General features: G+C 44.6%; 1 protein-coding gene across 6 annotated transcripts; it reads left to right on the top strand.

Annotated features, from left to right (window-relative positions):
• The first annotated feature begins 10,741 nt into the window (after nucleotides 1-10,741).
• CBLN2 (cerebellin 2 precursor) lies at nucleotides 10,742-19,742 on the top strand. 6 transcript variants are annotated; one of them, XM_041739337.1, is made up of 5 exons: nucleotides 10,742-11,456; nucleotides 12,026-12,070; nucleotides 13,188-13,708; nucleotides 16,640-16,759; nucleotides 17,021-19,742. In XM_041739337.1, the coding sequence occupies exons 3-5, from the start codon at nucleotides 13,352-13,354 to the stop codon at nucleotides 17,216-17,218; spliced, it is 675 nt and encodes a 224-aa protein (XP_041595271.1). In that variant the 5' UTR covers nucleotides 10,742-11,456; nucleotides 12,026-12,070; nucleotides 13,188-13,351; the 3' UTR covers nucleotides 17,219-19,742. The 6 variants fall into 6 exon arrangements, with proteins under 6 accessions (XP_041595271.1, XP_041595272.1, XP_041595274.1 ...); XM_041739340.1 differs by lacking the exon at nucleotides 10,742-11,456 and adding an exon at nucleotides 11,688-11,721; XM_041739338.1 differs by lacking the exon at nucleotides 12,026-12,070.
• Nucleotides 19,743-21,207: the final 1,465 nt, after the last annotated feature.

Below are 21,207 nucleotides of genomic sequence, written 5' to 3'. Positions count from 1 at the left end.
AAGAAGTTGGTAGCTTCTTCTGTTATTTACTGGTTTCAATTTTGAACCCCTTGAAGGAAGTGGGGAACCCCAATCCTGCACATGGATACTAGTTAGTTGTGTTTTCCAAAGTCCTTTTGGCAATGCTGGCCCTGAGATCCATGCTGGTTTTTTCCTAAGTGAAAATGTCAATCCCAGGGGTGAGGCCCAGGACAGAACTAGCACCAGGACACATTTTCCCCTCTCTGCTCTGCTAAGTGAGTCCCCTCTTTCGGCTCCTGTAGAGAGGATCTCTAGATTCAATCAATTCTCCTCCATCCTTTTGCACTTATGTCAGAAAATAATACATTAAGAAAACGTTTCTCATGTCTTTTAGTAAAAATGAAGTCCCAAGTAATGCAGTCACATGGCCATAAATTACAAAATACAGAAGCACACAGGATTACATAAAACTAATACCAGCTTCTTGTCTGTGTCATCCTAATGCCTGTAGTAATTTTTTTAAATGATTGTTGTTTTTTTTTCCCTCTCCCTCACCATTTCCCAAAGTCTAAATAATGTGTTTTTATGTTTAGTCATTAATTTATCAGCTTTATTCAATATCTATTTATTTCCTGGCTAAAATTTAGCTCAAGGACACTAGTCTCTTTTATTTAGGAAATATATTATTTTTATGTTTTTAAAGGTTTTTTTTTTTAATCTATTCATTTGAGAGGGAGAGAGAGCACATGTGAGTGAGCATGAGCAGGTGGGGAGGAGCAGAGGGAGAGGAAGAAGCAGGCTCCCACTGAGTGCAGAGTCCATGGATGCAGGAGATGAAGACTGCAGGACCCTGTGATCATGACTTGAGTCAAAGGCAGATGCTCAACTACTGAGCCGCCCAGGTGCCCTGAAAGACATTATTTTTAATCATATTATTAATCATCTTTCTACTTGCATATCATGTACTCTTTTCCTGTAATTTCAGTGAGCATCCCAGCATCTTTCATGAAAACTAAGGACATGTCACTGGCTCTCCCCCGCAACATCTTATGAGTGTTTTCTCTCATTTTTCCTTTACCAAATGGTTAGCATCAATAGCATAGAAAAAGTTGTTTCAAACCATGCTTTTAAGTAAGGAGTGTGATGATTTTTTTTACACATTTTGAAAAGAATATAAAATTTTAAATTGTTATATGATGACCTAATGTGAATCTTTTTCTTCTATTAAAAAAAAATCTTTCTCTCTGATGGACATGTTAAGAAGCAGTGAAATTCAGAAAACACTGACAGAACACTATAGGCAAAAGAAAATCATAAGTTATAAGGACACAGGGACTTGGACAGCCCAGGTGGCTCAGTGGTTTAGTGCCGCCTTCAGCCCAGGGCATGATCCTGGAGACCTGGGATCGAGTCCCACGTTGGGCTCCCTGCATGGAGCCTGCTTCTCCCTCTGCCTGTGTCTCTGCCTCTCTCTTTCTCTCTGTCTCTCATGAATAAATAAATAAAATCTTAAAAAAAAAAAAAAAAGAACACAGGGACTAGATAACAAGCTTAACAAAAACAAAAACAAAAAAAACCCAAATCAGTGGTTGACTTTTACATGAGAGGTTGGCACTATTGCACAATCACAAAATCATCAAAGAGAAAGTTCTTGCACTTCTAAGTTGAAAGTTTTGGTTGAACTTTCATGTTTCAAAGGTGAGTCAAGGTTAGGGCAATTTATTTATTTAATGAAGTACAGAGCTGTACTAATTAATATCAACCTCTATGACCAATATGGATTTCATATTTGTTATATTCCTCACATAATGTTGCATATGTACATATCTGAAAAACCTCAGTATTGTTGCCCTGTTAGTTGATCAATACTTTTTTTCCTGCTTCTGTGAAAGCCACGCCATGTGGCTATATGGAGCTAGAGAATCAAACATCAGTCCTGCTCTGTGAAGATGTACGGAGGTTAGTGATGATGTGCGCTTGAAGGGTGTATGAAGGACAGATCTTCTAATTCTGAAGGCTTTGTGCAATTTTCAGGCTGCCCATTCTGCTCTCTTCTACTCAATTCTATCTCAGACCTCTCAGAAATACAAATGCTAACGGATGCAAGCACAGTATTAAAGCATGCTCCAATTTTCTGGTTGCACGTCACTGTCTCCTGGACAGGAGGCTACACAAATTTGAAAGCTCTTTAAACCAAAACCAAAACCAAACTAACCAACCAAACAAACGAAAAACCCCACGCCACTAACAAAATCAATATCTCTTCAATCTAATTTTCCTGGATACAAGTTAATAAATATTGTCAGAATTTCGTGGGGTTTTTTTTACTTGCCCTTTTTTTTTTAAAGATATTATTTATTTATTTCAGAGAGAGAGCGTGAGAGAGCACAAGGAGGGGGGCAGCAGAGGGAGAGGGAGAAGCAGGCTCCCTGCTGAGCAGAGAGCCTGATATGGGGCTGGATCTCAGGGCCCCGGGATCATGACTTGACCTAAAGGCAGACACATAACCGACCTATCCACTCAGGTGCCCTCCCCCCCTCCTTTTTACTTACTTAAGTCATTTTGCCCTTTAGGAATTTCGAAAAGGGCACAGGAACACATATGATAAAATTACCTAAAACCACAGCTTAAGAAGCAGCTGAGTCCATTTATAAGTATACAAATATAAGTAGAACTCCTAACAAGTAAAGGTGTGTGTTAGATACGTTGATAGCAAGACAGAAAAGTCATGGTACCTCTCTGCAAAGAATTTACAACCTGTGGGCAGGCGAGATATTTGATACAAGTAATCCTAATGCAGGCCTCACCATAAGCACCGCAGCAGAAGTCTGAACAAGATGATAGGAAGACAGCCATATATCATCTTTAGGAAATGATTTAATACATAGAAACAAATCAGGGAACATATTAGTATCAGTCCACCATTTAAAAATCATTTTGTGCAGAACATCTTAAATAACATTATGAATTAGACCCAAACTTAATCAAATTCTTAATATTCACTGAAAGCTTCCTAAAGGCATATGGAGGATTTGAAAAAAAATTGAAAAATCAAACCAAACCAAACATCCTCTCTGTCAAGTAAGGAAATTCATATTATACTATTTTTCATGATACAAACTTTTTGTTCCAGTGTTTTTTGAAAGCTAGGTAAAAATATATCTACCTGTTTAAGGTTCAGAGTCTAGGTCATTTCCAATGAGTATCACTTTACGAATGAAAGTACCTGTCCCTTTCTTCAAAATCCACCTTCCCCAGGACCCTACACAATGGTCGTTGCCAGCTCTCAAAACTTTCTCCATCCTCTGACTTCTCGGCACTGACAGTAAGTCAGCACTTTCTTGAGTTTTTGCATTTGGACTCATTAACGCATCTTCTTTAGCTCCCTACGTGGTTAGAGTTTCCTCTGGAAAAATGATAATATAATATAGTCTGTGCCTCAGATATATTAGAAATTTAACAAATGCTTCTTCTTATTGGAAATGATGAGGCTCCTGAAGGGAAATCCATATACTTCCTTATAGATTATCAGGAGAAATCAGAACGAGGATTTATCAAACACAAATCTAGTCAACCCGTCAAGGGATAAATTTTATTTCACATTTTACTTATTTTCAAGTTAATTTTTAACTTGCGAGCACTCTAGTAGCGAAAATAAAACCCAAGCTCCATACAAAGAAGAATATTTTGGTGACACAATCAGGAGAATGTTTGCTTTTGTTTATGTCTACAGGGATTCTGTGTCTACCAATTCTTAGCAGATCCAAATACTGATTTCACTACCCTCTGCCTTTGCTGCTAGGAACCATAACACCTTTTGCCTCAGGAGACAGACAGCTACTACACATTCCCCAAAAACACATTATGAAACTTTCAGCCTGGGTAAGTATTTACCTGGTGATATGAACACGAACAGAAACCCCATGATGACGTTTATGGAATAATAATTCCTGATAGACCAATCTTACAGAGGATGATAAACTGCCCTCAGTGTCAGTTAAAAATGCATCTAGAAAGTTGTTTCTCCTGTTTCCTCAGTTGTCCTTAATTTGTCTTGCCAAAACTGAGCTTCCAGACAAGCAAAAAATAGAACTTTGTGTAAGATTTTTAACACAGAAATTTCTTTCTGAAAGAATGTGTATAGAATGTAGTGGGACAAACTTGGGAAAATGGCATCATCGGGTGATAATGAAGCAGACTCAGTATCATCACACCAGCCGACAGAGTTTTGGCTTCCATAATTTATTGTGTGACCACCAGCCCATTTTCTGTTGTGAATTTAGCTTCTTTTATTTAAGCTTATCCTCCTCATAAACATCCTACTGGTAGACCTTCAGAATGTTTTTTGGGTGTTAAATTCCCCATAAGAACAGAAGGGTAGGGCAGCCCCGGTGGCTTGGTGGTTTAGTGCCGCCTTTGGCCCGGGGCCTGATCCTGGGGACCCTGAATCGAGTCCCACATCGGGGTCCCTGCATGGAGCCTGCTTCTCCCTCTGCCTGTGTCTCTGCCTCTCTCTCTCTCTCATTGTGTGGTTCTCATGAATAAATAAATAAAATCTTAAAAAAAAAAAAAAGGAACAGAAGGGTAGATCTTTGCTCTCCCCAGTGTAGCCTGCAGCCTATCAACATTGACCATGGCCTGCGAGCTTGTTAGACATAGAATTTCAGGTCCCACCCCAGGCTTAGCGATTCATAATCTACATTTCCAACAAGATTTCCAGATGATTCATTTGCTCATTGCAGTTTGGGCATCATGGGCATGTATGATTTCCTTCATCAACTTCACTGCCCTCCTTTCCTCTATGAATTAATATACATCTCCATAGTCTGGTCGAGTTAGGGTGAAGAAAGCATATGAAGGAGGTGAGCAGTGGGCAGCCATGGAACACAGATGCCACGTGTACATGGTCAGAAAAAGAATCCAGCCATTGCCAGTTCAGTGCTTGCTCAAACCACCAGGGAGCACGTATTTTATTTTCAGGTGGAGAGACTTTTCTTAAATATATGAGCTCCTGCCTCTGATCTCTGTGCAGAGGATAACCCTATTTCTCTTAAAAACTTCTGATCAACGTAAAAATAGATTTCATAGTGGATTACATCAGAAGAATGGCTCCTAAGACATAACCAGACATTTCCTAGTGTGGGCAAGGCATAATTCTAAAACATGAGCCTTCAAGTTGCTCAGTATCAAAACCTAACAAACCTAACAAACCTGTGAATGTCTTCCTAATATTCCATGAGGACAGCCTCTTTCAAAGAGTAGTCTCAAGATCAGCAATTGATAGCAAACATGAAATAATTAGTTCCTCCTCTCAAATACCTTTTGAAGCCACACCAAAAGAGACTATATTGACATCTAAGCAATGTTCCAGTTACATTCATCTTATGTTGGACTGAAATATTCCCATCCGTAGGCCAGTGTATTGCAGTGACCCAATAGGAATACCTTCTGATTCCCAGGTCCCTAGGGTGATGGCAGGTAGCCTAGCTGGACTCAGCTAGGAGATGATGACAAGGAGTTCATTAAGATATCTGCTGACTCCAGGTCACTAGCTGCAAAGATTCACACTTCAAAAACAAAACCTACCACACATAGTTCCTCCCTAAACTACCAACTCCTTGCTCCTTTAATTCTATCCTATTCTCCACCTTGTTGCTTTTTGAAGATGTAGGCATGTCCTCTGAGAAGAACTAAGGCTCTAAATAGGACGTCTGGGTGGCTCAGTGGTGTGGAGCCTGCTTCTCCCTCTGCCTGTGTCTCTGCCTCTCTCTCTCTCTCTCTCTCTCTCTGTGTGTGTGTGTGTCTCCTGAACAAATAAACAAAATCCTTTAAAAAAAAAAAAAAAGAACAAAGGCTCTATGTTAAATGAAAATTGAAAATAAAAACCTATTTCAGAAAGTTAAAATGGTTACATACCTCGTATTCTTAAAAGTGTCTACAACATTTTTGGACTTAAAGCATTATTGAATACGTACAAATACCACACACCTCTATAAAATTTATTCTTACAGGGGAACATGTGAGAGAAAAATGTCCATGGACCCATAACTTCATAGACTATTTCTGAAAGCAGAAGAGGAAAATAGTTTTTGTTTTTTTCTTAAATCATGTATGTTCTTATTTTTAAATTCATTTCTAGTAAAAATATATGATTCATGTTTATCACCTGTACTCAAATGTTCTGAATATAAAGAGCCTTGAACACAGACATGTAGCTCATTCCGAAAAGGAAGTTATATAATTACACTACAAGAAAGAGTGCTCACAGTGAACTTCAGGAAGTGCCATGGGTGTATATTAAGGATTCTCTATGAATTCTGGGAACTAGATTTTTTTTGTTTGTTTGTTTGTCTTAGCAGGAGTTTGCCAAAGGACGTTTCCTCTAGTAATACTATCTTACTATCTTATATCGAGAAATAAGAGTTGACAAACAGCGTCCTCATTTATAAAGAATTTTGTTTTGATAGGATTAAAATGACTAACACGAGGCACTTGACCCAATTTGGTAAAGCAATAGAGACATTTCCTATCATAAAATAGAAGAAATTAAATCTTAGGATTGTTTAAGACAATGAAACATAGCTGAAAAAATATTATTTTTTTCTTCTCTAGCCAGTAGTTTCTATGTCTGCTGGTATGCTTTATTTTAAAATATTAGAAGTCCATCAAGTTGCTAATTTGCCTTGTTTGCTGATGTTAAGATATGCCTTATTAAGAATTAAGTAGCCTGTGACGTGGAGTGACGAGAGACTAGATCACTTTGTATGTTTGCAATACTTTTTTTTTAAAGATTTATTTATGTATTTATTTGAGAGAGAAAGAGAGAGAGAACACAAGCAGGGGGAGGGGCAGAGGGAGAAGCAGGCTCCACAGGAGCAGGAAGCCCAGTGTGGGGCTGGATCCCAGGACTCCCCAGGTCATGACCTGAGCTGAGGGCAGTCACTTTACCTATTGAGCTACCCAGGTACCTGTTTTCAATATTCTTGTCTCATAAACTCTCATATGTACTAATATTTACCCCCAAATACGTGTCTAGACTTAATTTTTTTTAAGTTTGAAAGGCACTGGAGAGTGAAAAACGGATTACTTTATAATGTAATATGTTCATTTTATAATGTTGTAGAAATAGTACATGAGGTCAGAGGTTGCTCTATAATTTATTACTCTACTATTAAAAGCAAACTTAAAAATCATTTTTAAAGAATATTTATTGAATTTGGAAACCTATATCAGAAAAAAAATAGCTGCTATATGGTTTTTGAAACAGGCATGTTCTTTGAATGGCAGAGGAATTGGTTTAGTGCATGCTGACTGCATAATGCAATCTTAATTGTCTTGAATTCAGCTAATCTGGAATATTTAACTATCAGCAAATTCTTAGCTAATTTGACTGGATCATTATGATCATTTAGTAACTTCAATCAACAATTACAAACCGGTTGTTTCTTCGACAATTCCTGGTCTTTCTGTTAAACTGAATGAGAACTGGTTTCAAGCTGTAAAGATTCTTTTCTAATGTTTCTTATTTATTGAAGTGCCCACATAACATGGAGTATTTCATGGGTGTTATATATGTTGGACTTAATGCTCATTTCAATTACATTGAAAAATACGTGTATTTTTGGATATTTAAACAATTTAGCATGTATAACCTAAAGGTATGCAATATTTAGAATTTTGATTATTTTCCACATCTTAATAACCAGCTAGAATAACATTATACCACATTGGAAATATACTTGTAAATAATTTTAGAAATTTGTATTTTTACTAAAGTAAACATAGAATGACCAGAGGCCTAAGCAAACCCACTCCTGGCTATGTATCTACCTGAAGGAAATGAAATCAGGATCTCAAAGAGATATTCACACTCTCGTGTTCATTGCAGCGTTACTCACTATAGCCGAGGTATGGAAACAAACTATGTGTCAGTGGATAAATAGACAAACAAAGTGGGGTACATGTACATAACGCGATAGTACCCAGCCAAAAAAAAAAAAAAAAAGGAAAAAATCTTGCCTTTTGTAAAATCAATCCAAAATGGATGAATTTAGAGGGCATGCTAAATGAAATAAGTCACATAGAAAAAGGCAGCGGTGCATGGTGTCACTTAAACGTGTAATCCAGAAAGAGAAAATAGGATGGTTGTTGGTGGGGGTGGAAGAGAAGAGGAAAAGGGGTGACGTGGATCAAAGGTACCCAATTTCCCTGGTAATAACAATACGTTTTGAAGATCTAATGTAAAGAACGGTGACTATAGTTAATGATATGGTTTGTATACTTGAAAGTTGCTGCAAGTAGATCCTAAGCATTGTCATGACATAAATAAAAAAGAATGAACTCTCTTACCTAGGTGAAGTGATGAATGCATTAATTACCTTGATCTTGGTAATCATTCTACACATATCCAGTCATCATAATGTACACTTTAACTATGTACAGTTATATTTGCCAATTATTCTTCAGTAAAGTTAAAAAGAAAATTAACTTCTGCTGATTAATGTTTACATGTTTATTTTTTAAAAAGTAGGTACACGTATTCACATCCAAGTGCATAAAATACTTTTTTTTTTTCAGTTTTCACATGCCTAGAATACAATCATAAATATTATATATCAGTTTAAGAAAACACTATCATGGATGCTAAAGATGTACTTTAGGGATAGTTTCTATCCAAAGAAATCAATTTTAAGCTCTATTAAAGATAAATATTTAGGACAAATGAAAGGAAGGGAACTTGAATTGTCCTAGCCCTCCCCTCTTACTTTATTTTAAAGAAACATTAGAATACTTTTCTCTTAGAAATGTTGGGAAATATCAGGAAGGGAGACAGAACATAAAGACTCCTGACTCGGGGAAATGAACTAGGGGTGGTGGAAGGGGGGAGGAGGGCGGGTGTTGGAGGGGAATGGGTGACGGGCACTGAGGTGGACACTTGACGGGATGAGCACTGGGTGTTTTTCTGTATGTTGGTAAATTGAACACCAATAAAAATTAGTTAAAAAAAAAAAGAATACTTTTCTCTTAAGCTTTAAGTGACCATTTGTCTGCCACAGGGTGATCTGGCTGTTAAACTTTATCTTAGACCATACAGAAAGGACATGGTGCAATTTCTGAGACCTTACAGACGCTCAGTAAATGACACTGCTGGCATTGTGATTGTGGATGGGATGTCCCTACACTTACAGAGAAACGACTCTGCTGCTGTAGAGTAGTAGGAATTCTAGAAGGAATGGCGGCAAGTTCTGGTAACATGAAAATGGAACGGAAGTAATTCCTGGGATAACCAGAAGACATTTTCACTTTAAATCTAGGTTATATTCTGAAAATCTTTCTAAGCAGGTTGATGGGCTACAATTCTATCACAACCTATAAGGAGACAACCTAAGCATCTTCTTAGAGATAGAACAATCAATCAGTGAATAAATAATGTTCTTCGTCAGTCTGCTGCTTTTCACAATGACTTTCTCTTTAAAAAGAGCCTCAAGCCTAAATTTAAGCCTAACCTGGTTTTTTTCTCTCATTATATAAGAACGCTTCCTGCGCTAAGTCCATGATTTAGCTCACTCCACAGATTAAAGGTTTCTTGATTTATAGAATTTAAATAGTGTTGCTGCCACATGGAAAAGAGCTTTGGCTTTAATTCTCCCCAAAGGTGATGATAATAATTTTGGTTCAAGCACAACATTTAAGACAGTTGTTTAATAGAGCTGTTATTTAAAGATTTATAGATGTGTGAGAAGTATTGCAACTTAATTAGCATCCCCAAATTGGTCTAATTATCAGTCTGTGCCTCACATTTTTTCATAGACCTAGTGTCCTCTGCTATTTATTCTTGCCCACAAATCGGTCCTCTCTTTGATGGAATGACAGAGTTGTGCTTATTGTGACGATAATAAATAGACCGATGCGATACTGAAATGAAGTAACTATCTGAGAGTAAGAACCAACAATTTCCACTGTGTTAAGCTAAAAAGAAACGGCAGCAAAATATGACCGCTTTGAAAAAGTTAAAGTCCAGTACATCTGACTCCCATGTTATAAAAATGTCCAAATTAAGTACTTAACTTCCAGCGAACATCCTTAGGGGGGGTAACAGATTTGGGGGACATTTTAGATTTTTACTCTTTTGCATGGTACGTAGAAAACATTTGGGTCAACAGTTCTTTTCATCCCATTTTTACAACCATACTCCATGTTTTTGTCTCATGTCATAATAAGTATGCAATTCTTTGTCCCTGGTCTCCCCACACATCCATCTCGGTTAACCTGATTGGGAACGAATTTAATCTCATTGCTTAGATATGAGGCCTTGTCAGTTCTAAATAGGGGAGAGCCCATGGGAAATAAAGCTTTGAAAACCCCCTCCCCGAAAACGCGCCTCGTAGGGTGGAACCAGAACACTGGCTGCAATATTCAAACAAAAGAGGGGTTAGGTGGGAAGTCTGGAGGAATAAGAAATACTTTTGCTCTGTTCTTAGGAACAGCGTTGGGCGACTTGCATGCTTCTTTTTTTTTTTTTTTTTTTTTTTTTCCAGCAGCCTGTCTGCACAGGCACACTCTGCAAGTCAAAGGGCTATAGGTATTTTTCTCAACGATGTTTTGAAAAGTCAGGTCGCAAGAGGGTACATTTAAATACTGTCTGGGGGAGGCACAGACTATACAGCTCAGTGGTCTGTGCACACGTTGCGCGGCCAGTGATAACCAATGATAACCTGACTGCAGCATACATCACCCTGGCAGAGCTGTCTGTGGGAGCAGCGGAGATCTGCAAAATCAAGTGTCGCCACGTTTGGCCAGACCGAGGGTACCGAAGGATCCCGGGAAGATCGCTGGTTGTTGTCATATTTTTGCAGAGGACAGGACTGCTGCTTTTTGGGTCCCAGAAGACCATCAGCGAACCTCATCCCTGCCCCCGGGACGCGGCCACCCCGGAGCTCGCCCGCAGGCTGCGGCAGGGAGGCCCCGGCGCCCGTAGGTGGCGCCCCACGTCCGTGCTTGCGCTTCTCGCCCGCGCTTGGGGCGCAGCTGGGAAACCCGCGCGTCTGCCCGGTCGTTAGAGCTCAGAGTAGGCATTTTAATGAACAAGCGCGAGTGCCAATGCGCTCCAGGAGCCTCGAGGTTCAGGGGAGCAGACACACAAACCCAGGCGGAGGCGCCTCTTTTAATCCCTGCCAAAATCTGACATTTCCCAAACTGGAGATTCCGGAACCGCAGCCTTTAAGCCATTAAAATCCCAAGCTTTTTCTCCCCATTCCAGTCCTTTTTATTTTTTATTTTATTTCATTTCATTTCGTTTTATTTTAGTTCATTTTTTTTTTTTAAGAAAACAGCGCTACCCCCTAATTATGAAAGTAGTCGCGCTATTAAGGATTAAGACTTGGAGGGAATTTGGAAAAGGAACGAAAGAATCGAAAAGAAGAGGCGCGAGCGGCGCTCCGAGGGTGCCTCCTTACTGAGAGCGAGGCGTCTGGGAGGACTCGCTCCGGGTGTGGGTGAGAGCCGGACCTGGGCGGCGGGCGCGGCGGGCGCGGCGGGGTGCGGCGGGCGCGGCGGGGTGCAGGGAGGGGGCAGTGCGCCGAGTCCTCCGCGCGATCGCGATGGCTGTGCCGTCTGGAGACGCGCGGAGAGGCCGGGACTGAGGGGCCGGCGGGCAGAGCCGGGCTGCGGGCGCGCGGGGCGCGCGGGGCGCGAGGGGCCGTCCTCGGCTGCGGGCCCGGGGGGCGCCGCAGCACCCGCGCGGCGCCTGGGACGTAACGGGTGCGAGGCGCGGGGCGCGGCGCGGCGGGGCGCGGGGCGAGGGTCCGAGGAGCTGCGGGCACCCGGCGCCGCGCGTGGGGGAGCGGGTCGGCCGGCGCGGCGATGCGGGGCGCGGGGCGCGCGGGCCCTGGGCGCGGCGCGAGGCCCCGGGGTGCGCGGCGCGGGGCGGACCCGGAGCGGGCGCGGGCGCGGGCCGTCGCGGGAAAGGGGCAGGGCGGGGCGGCGCGGTTATTGGCCAGGCGCGGGGAGAAGGGCCGCGCTCCGAGTCCCCTCCCGCCAGCGCCCGCTCCTCTTCCTTAAGCAGAACAACTTGGCGGACGGCGCGGCTCGCTCAGCATGGACGTTCCAGGTAACCGAGACCCGAGCCTGCCCTCCGCGGTCCGCCCTGACTGCCGCCTCGTCTGCTTCCACGGGGACCTGGGGAGCCTGCGTCCCGGGGAGCGCGCGGGTGTGGCGGCAGCGTCTTGTGCCGGGGCCGGGGAGAGGCTGCGCCCGGAGAAACAACTTCTGCCTTGTTAGGTGGACCGTGGGGGGAGTTGCTCGGGGCCGTGGGCGGGGGGGAGGCGTCTGCGCTGTTCGTGGCTCGACCGGGTCTCGCAGGGACCGCTCCAGCTTGGTGCGAGAGGACTGGGCCGCGGGGAGGCGCGAACGCGCCCAAGTTGGCGGAGCGCCCCGGGCCGCCTCCCGGCCGGAGAGGAAGGGCTCGGAGCCCAGGAGCAAAGCTGCGCCGCGAAGCAAGCCCGGGACGGCCCGAGGTGCGATCCTCGGGTCCTGCGCGGGGCCGAGCGACCCGAGGGGTCCTCCGAGGGCGCTCGCTGCCGGCTGCGGGGACCCTGGAAGTGGGTGTTCGGGTTTTAGAATCTCTCTCTCTTTTTTTTTTTTTTTTTCATTTTTTTCCTCTTATTCACCCTAAGGAGCTTCCTTGGGATTTGATCTTGGGCGGAAAATGGATACGATCTTAACTAAGTGGACTGCTTTAAAAAAAAAAAAAAATCTCCAGGATGGAAACACAGAGGATGAAAGGGAAAGCAGATAAAGGAGAAAAAGGTTTCTTGGTGTGGCTTTCAAGAAAATGCCGCTAAAACGGAAGCGATAAGCCTTCAGTAGTTTCTTTCTTTGCCGGCATCTCAGCCCCTCTCCGCCTTTGCAGAAGGGGCTGGGGGTGGCGCTGCCGGCGTCCCCGAGGTCACCGACCGCTGTCGAGCTTCGCCGAGGCCCGCAGAAGCCCGGGCCCCTCTACCTGACCGCACCCCCGGCGCGCGCCGCCCCGGAGCCCTCGGGGATGCCCTGCCCCGCGCGCCGGGGGCTTCCTCGGACCTGTTGTGCCCATCGGGGAAGGGGGGGCCGTGTGCGGGACTAAGAGGGTGGCCGCCAGGGAGAGGGGCCCCTGCGCTGCAGGCACCTGCTCCCCGTGCCCCCCCCACGTCGCCTCCCAGTCTAAGGGTTCGGGTTCTTTGCCCTGACAGGTCCGCTGGCGCCTTCCTTCTGAGGACGACCCTGGCCTTGACCGTCAGAGCGAGGGACCGAGGCCAAAGGAGGCGTCCCCAGGCCCCGCGCAGCCCTGCGCGCCCTCCCGCGCTCCCCGGCCGCTGCCCGCCGTCGCCCCCGCGCGCCGCCCCCCGCAGCCCGGATGCCGGCGCCCGGCCGGGGCCCCCGCGGGCCGCCGCTGACCATGCCCGGGCGCCGGGGGGCGCTGCGCGAGCCGGCTGGCTGCGGCTCCTGCCTGGGGGCGGCGCTGGCGCTGCTGCTGCTGCTGCTGCCGGCCGGCTGCCCGGTGCGGGCGCAGAACGACACGGAGCCCATCGTGCTGGAGGGCAAGTGCCTGGTGGTGTGCGACTCGAGCCCGTCGGCCGACGGCGCCGTCACCTCCTCCCTGGGCATCTCCGTGCGCTCGGGCAGCGCCAAGGTGGCCTTCTCCGCCACGCGGAGCACCAACCACGAGCCGTCCGAGATGAGCAACCGCACCATGACCATCTACTTCGACCAGGTCAGCCGGCGGCCTGCCAGCTCGCCTCCGCCCGGGGTGGAGGGGCGGGGACGCGGGCGCGGGGCCCGGGGCTTCAGGCTCCCCCGCCTCTCGGCCCTGCCCTGCGCTTCTCTTTTCCCCCTTTCCCAGGAAGCAAGCTCTGCTTCCCAGGCCCCTTTTCACACTGTGGCTCCTCTAGAACCGGCAGCCCATTGGCACTTGGATGACCGACAGTCCTTTAAAGCTCAGGGATCTGAAGTGCAGCCCCTCACCCAAGGAAATTGCACATCTTCCTTTTCGCTGGGATGGGGGCTGCCGGGTGTGTGGGTGGGCTTCAGTCATCCAGGGGGCCGACTCGGGACTGAGTGCTTTGCAAGCACACCCCAAAAGGGAGTTTCCCAAAGGTCTCAGCCAACGATCAGAAAATATGTGTCTACTGCTTATTTTGGAATGGCCTGGGGAAGAGGTGCTTATCTTCGAGAAAAATAAGTCAGGGAGAGTGCGGGGGCAATAGCAGGGATGGTTATCTAAATACAAAGCAAAACAGAGTGAGATCATATAAATGCAATAGGTAGTAAATACAATATCTACAGTGTAGTGTACAAATATGTACAGCACAAAAACATATTGTATGTAGTGTGGTCATACAGATTGAAAATAAAAACAAAATAAGGATCAATGACTTAAGTTGCCCTACGTCACTTAACTTCCCTCACTTTGTTCAGAGCAGAAGGGTCCATAAATGATCAGACCTTGGCAATCCCTTCTCTGGGGTATTGGGCTCAGGACTGGCGGTAGTGACTTTCCTCTTGTGCCCTCCCATCTTGGTTTCTGTTGTTTTTCAGAAACAAGCTGAAAACATTATTGTGGTTCCCAAACTTTACCAGTCTCTTCCTTTTGCCAAAATAATTTACACTAAAGCCCAGGGTACTGGGCTCACTGGCCACACTTAATTGACTTCCCTTCTGTTAACCAGTTCTTACACCGCAGTGATGGTAAACTTCCAACACACCCTTGCCTCTTTTTAGACCAGAGGCTTAATTTATTTTAATCCTTGCTATGGATTACCTACTTGAAGTTTTGACCATTTTTTTTGAGGGTGGGGGGATCTCTTTTTCATCTGTTTTTAAAGAATTTTTTTAAATGAAATTACTGATTTTAATGATGTCCAAATAAAGCAGACAACAAAATAGGTATTCGCTATTTACTCTATTCTTTACCTTATTATTAGTCAGCTCCCGTCATTTCACTTGGGTGTCAAGAGAACTCTGTGATGAGGGCAAGATAAGTTGTAGTAAGATTCTAATTTTATAGATGAGCTAACTATGGCAGGGCGGGTAAAATGCTATTTCCCTGGTTTCCCAGTTAGGGAGTAAGCGAAACCTGCTCCTTGGGTGTTCTTTCATCCACAGCAGGGCCCAAAATTTACCAGTTTCCGGAATTTAAAACTGATGGGAAAGAGCTGTGGTAGTTGAGTTGGAAGAGGCAGCTCCGAGGGCTTGGATGGAGAGTGCTTTATTCTTTTTTAAAGCATCCTAAGGCCGACTGGGAGCATAGGCTTGAAGAGACGGAGTGCGAGGAGTGCAGGCATTGTGCAGCGAGCCGTCCTGAACAATAGAGCCCTGAGCGTCTGTGCTGAGCCCTGCAGGCGAGGGGGACTGAAGTAGTGCCCCGACCTCCCTTGCAGAAGCTGGTGCCGGTTTCTTTCCCTGAGTGGTGACAGCAGTTGTCATGGGCAGGTCGCATATTGCAGTGGGGATCGCGTGTCATTCATCTGCTGTGATGAGTGTGTGAGGAGTAACCGCAAGAGGTTTCCGGTTGAAATTTATTTTCTGAGCAGATGATGGGATCCCTAGTCCAGGGTTCTGCTGTTGCTGGCTGTTGGCTTTAAAAAGCCCAGCATACCAGGCGGGCCGTGTTAGTATTTTAATTGAGTGTGTGCGTTTGTGTGTGAGAAGAGGTGGGGACGGGATCCAGACGGGGTGACCAAACTCCACCTTACACACCTGAAAGGGAATTGGGCCATAATAAGGGATCCTCCGTGCTTCAAATTCTGCTCTTGACATTGTAACGCCCACATCCCCGTTTCATTTGAGGGGGAAAAAAAAAAAGAAAAAAATCATCGGCAGGGGCACGTGACCTCACGTCATCTGGCTAATTTTGTCATTATTCTTGCATGCTCCTGGAGTTGGAGCTTAGGGTATCCAACTGCTGTCTCCACTCCCTTCATTTATTCAAGCTTATTTGCATGACTTCATAGCTCAGCAGAGGGAGCAAGCACGGTGCTTAGAGCCAGGTGAAGGAGACAGGTGCAGCCAGTGCTTACCCACCCCAACTTTGCACTCTGTCCCTGCCATTGAGCACCTACTGTGTGCCACCAGGGAAGGTGCCAGGGGCTGGGGATACACGGGGACAGGAACCTCACCCAGCTTATCCTCTCCCGGAACATGTGAAGTGCCAAGGTTGAGCTGATGTAAATTATTTCCCTGAATTGGCTTCTTACCCCAAGGTCTACTTCTCCTGGTTCAGCATGGCGTGGCACCCTAGTTGTGAAACTAAACTTGATGTGGAAGTCCCTGGAATCCCACAGACCAGTTTCGCTTGCTTACTGACCTCATTGTTTTCCTTTCTCTTTGCCTTGCCCTCAGACTGCAAAATTGGCATCTGCTTTTTACAATGTGTAAATAAAATACACTTCACAAAAATCTTTATTGATTATGGTCCATTAGGATTCTTCTAAAAATCCCTTTCTGGTGTAGGGTATTTTGGCACCAGCTCCCACCCTCCCACCACCACCCCCAGGGCAGCCTTGGCTCACTGCCTGGGTGCCTCTTGCTGCTGCTGCTGTGCAGGCCCTGGAGGAACCGGTGGCGTTGGTTCTGCAGGCCTGAGCACAACAGATGCAGAGGAGGGACTTGCTATGTTTGTGTCGTATTCCCTCTTCTTTTTCAGGTATTAGTAAATATTGGCAACCATTTCGATCTCGCCTCCAGTATTTTTGTAGCACCGAGGAAAGGGATTTATAGCTTCAGCTTCCATGTGGTCAAAGTGTACAACAGACAAACCATCCAGGTGGGTCGCTGTGAAACCATGGGGACCGTTGCAGTTCCGGATGGCCAGTGCCCACGGCTGCAGGTCCCATCCTACTGTCTGGGAATCTGGGCCAGCCAGTGTGGGGGCGTTGCTGAGCAGGGGCCCACAGCATCTTTGGGGCCAGGCCCTCTAGCGTGGCTCCACGGAAAGGGCAGAGGGTGTGGGGTCGGGGCAGAAGAGGACAAACAGGTGCACGTGGGGTCCTGTGTGGTCCACTGAGCTTTGCCCTCTGCCCTGCAGGTCAGTTTAATGCAGAACGGCTACCCCGTGATCTCAGCGTTTGCAGGTGACCAGGACGTTACCAGAGAAGCTGCCAGCAATGGTGTCCTGCTGCTGATGGAAAGAGAGGACAAAGTACATCTCAAGCTAGAGAGAGGCAACCTCATGGGTGGCTGGAAGTACTCCACGTTCTCGGGCTTTTTGGTGTTTCCTCTATAAATGCAGTGGCCCCCAGGCGGCGGGCAAGTTGCCATCTGGACCCGGGCGTCCGCCCTTCCTAGACACCCTGGACTCGCCAGAATAGGACCACTTGTTTCCAACCTCTGTCGGACTGTCGAGGTAGAAGAATGATTTCTTTCCAAATCTCCAGCATTTTCTTTGAATATTGACCATTCCTCGGGAACCTGGCTTCTAATTAGTTTTAGACGACAAGGTCTTAAGGAGACATGAAATGATCGATTTGAGCAATTTGTACCTGTGATTGTGAAGTCAATATTGGATTTTATTGTCGGGACCATTGACTTTTCTTCTTTTGTTTGTACGTTGTATCGCGGCCCCAACGCGAGGAGGGCGGCCGACCCTGGGGCCGGATTGCAGGCCTCAGGCGGGACTCAGAGCAAGAGCCCTGCGCATCACCACCCGCCGGAGAGTCCTCGAAATGTGTTCTTTATGTGTCTGTTCAGCCTTAAGAAAAAGAATGGCTTCACTCTCATTCTGTATTTTTCCCCCCGGGTGGACGGGAGGCCTCGGGAGGGGGAAGGGGACATTGTGAATCTGTCAAGAAGTGCTTTATCTGGAGAAGCAAATTTTGCACGATTGGACTGCGACTTTTGCTTTGTATTGTGTGTGTGTGTGTGTGTGTGTGCACGCGTGAGTGTGTGTGTGTGTGTGGTTTTCTGTTTTTAGTTTTTGTTTTGTTTTTCCTGGAAGAGCTTTACCTTTCTTTCCACGTTCAGCTCTCCCTCCTTACCTAATCTCCTTCTATGTTTCTGTGCTGGGACGGGGGAGAGAAATGTATGCTGAATTCCTGAATGAGACCAAACCAAACAAAACAAAAAACGCCGATGTATTTTGTTTTGGTTGAGACCAGAACAAACAGAAGGTACCTGTAGATCAAAGTCCAAATAACAGATGGACAATTCTGCTTATCCTTTCAAAGAGATTCTCTCAGATGCACCATTAGAACTAACAAGCTGGATTTTTTTTTTTTTTTTTTAACGCTCTGGAATACTCTAAGAACTTGATATTCCTGGGTGGCTTTGAATCACGTAAGATGAGGATGGAAGCGGTAATGACCAAGTCTCTGAAACACATGCTTTCTCGGCCCAGCGCACCTGGGTCTGCCCAGCAGCCTGTTGTCATCTGTTTGCATCCGTGTCTGCGAGAGCACACCAGGCTCAGGTGCTTCAAAGCCAACAGGACCAGCTACTCTCCCTCAGGATCCTCCTCTGATCTGCCAAGGAAAGAGGTGTGTTGATGCTCCCTGCGAACACCTGGCAGGAAGCCACCTGGAAGTCACAGCAGTTACAGGTATTGGCAGAGGCACCCTGGGAGCAGTTTTCCAAATCCTTCTTGTTTTGGCCCCTTGTACAACAATAGTATTACAATACAGCTGGGAGCCGACGGGTGCAGGATTCATATGCCAAGGAAATGTTACTAATCCCAAAGCAATGGAAGAAGAGACCTCACAGCGGATGTTAATTTGTCCTTTGTGTAACAATGTAACCAAAATATTGATGATAAAGAGTCATAATTTAAGATTCAGAATAAATGGGTTTGATGTCTGGCTTGCTCTTCTCCCTTCACATCGTCTCCCAACTCCTCCAGTGTGTGGAAGTAAAGGCCACGGATCAAGGACTCGGGGAAAGGAAGCCCACACTGTGCCTCTTTAAAACACACACTCAAATGCACACCCCCATATGCAGATCTAGCTGTGGGTCTCCATGGAAATTGCACACTTAGATACCTTTTGATCTATATCTGTATTTTTCACAAGAAAAGATTTCAGGGGGAGATATTATATGAAAAAAACAGTATTCAAAAGGCTTTATGAATAGGCGATCTGCTTTCATCACATACAATCATTGATGTACAAGTTCCAATCCAATATTTCAATCAGAGAACATGGATATAAAGGAAACTGACATTTCAATACAGCATCAAGTGTTTCTAAGATACATGTGAGCATGGGGAAGCATTGGGTTCCATTTCCAAATAAATGCAGTGGGGATTATAAGAGTGAAAATAATATAGTTTGATGAAAAGTCTAAGTTTTTAATGGCCGTAAGTGGACAGCGTAATACGATACAGAATTGAATTTGAATTAAAATGATATTATATTTTGTTAGGAAAAAAAATCAAGAAATATCAGCCAAAAAGCATTTGGGTTTATTGGCTCTGTGATTAGGTGACACACTTCTGAGCGTGAGCGTTGTTTATTAATGCCAATAATGCAAACAGGATGCTAGTGAATATTTTCCTTCTGTGTTTTACTGCTCTCAGTGAATTAGCCCTCTGTCCCTCCTTTATAAAACCTTCCGTTTGATTTCAGACAAGCAGCAAACTTCATTAGGGGAACAATACCGCACTTCAGAGACTGAAAAAAAAAATATATGCGTATGTGCTATTTTTATCGCTTACTAATATGTAATGCACATATTTGTATTTACAGCTTTACCATGTCCAGGTTGTTATTTGGTTATGCCGTCTAATAAATAAGTTATTAAATTCATCATTCTAAAAATAAGCATATTTCAGGAGTTTCTTTTATATTAGGAAAAAAAAACCTTAATCCTGTTTATTACACTCCTGCCTTTATTTATTTGTTTGTTTGTTTATTTCTATCTTGAGCTGGATGCCACACCCTACATTAGGGAGAAGCCACAATAGTAGTTCTTCTGAAGCTCTTTGCTATCCACCCTTGCAGCTGCCTAAATTCTGTCTGGTTTAAGGATCTTTGAGGGAGATGAAGCTCTTGTGTGTGGTCTGCGGAAATATGTAGGTCAGATCAAAATGTGAAATATATTTTCCTTTATTTGGGGAGGAAAAGTGGCATGTGCACTGTGTGCAGTCTGATTTGAGCATCCGTACCTCTGGGCTTCTGCTTCCCATCTGTGGGGTGAGGGCAGTAGCCCCCATATTTCCTTGCCCAACTAGGCAATGGTGAGAGTGCTCTGGGAAGCAAGGCACTGTGATCTGTGCTCTGGGAAGCGCAAGGCACTGTGATCACGGGAGACATTATGTGGCAGGAAGGGTGTTTCTGGAAAGTCGGATTGTTCCATGTGCGATTTATTAAACGTACCTGAAACGAACATCTGACAAGAGAACACTTTTATGTGACACTAAATTTCCATATTCCCCACTAGCTTATTAAAGCTGTAGCACCCTGGAAGTTTAATTCGAGTTTTAAGAATGATGATAATATGAACATGTCAAAATCTATACATTTTCCTATTAACTCAATTCTTGATCATGTTCTTTGACTGACCTACGTGGCTGAGGCCTAGCTTTCTGTTCCAGTCTGTGATACCAGTATTTTAGAAAAATATACAACCATAGTGTTTTTAACACTAGGAAAAACTGAGTTATCAATATTTTGGCATTATAATAGTAAGTTGGTCTAGCCACTAAATGTTAATCCTGCTAAGCTGCAAGTGCTTTTAAAATAACACTATTTTTTAACTAAAATATATTCTAATTTGAAACACAACACTGCTTCTACTCTAGGTCCTGAGAACCTGCATTTACTATCTGTAGTTCCTGAGTCCTTTTCGCATTCTAATATTTTTTTATTTATATACTCTTGTATAGTGAAATTATTTACATTTTTAAAGTTTGTGATTACCATGACCGCTTGGAGCAAAGGAGAGAAAAATCTTTTGGATATTGACATGAACACTCATGGAATCTTGTAGAGATTACATACTTACTTGTTTGGAAAAAAAATGTTTTTGACCAAAACCTAGGGATATCAAGCCTCAGAAGAGTTAGAAAAGACCTTTGCTGAATCTTTAATTTTATTTCTATTTCCTTGCAATCTTATCAAGGAAATTATCAAATCACATACATGATAACTGTTACATACATATCACATGCCTGTAAATACATGAACATACACACCTGTTTTCCTTGATGAATAAAAACAGATCATAGATTGACTACATTCTCCTGGACTCTGGCAATAGTTGAGAGGAGAATTTGTTGAATCA

This window comes from Vulpes lagopus, chromosome 24 (assembly GCF_018345385.1).
Source record: "Vulpes lagopus strain Blue_001 chromosome 24, ASM1834538v1, whole genome shotgun sequence".
Classification (NCBI taxonomy): domain Eukaryota; kingdom Metazoa; phylum Chordata; class Mammalia; order Carnivora; family Canidae; genus Vulpes; species Vulpes lagopus.
This window is presented reverse-complemented; position numbering and strand designations above follow the sequence as displayed.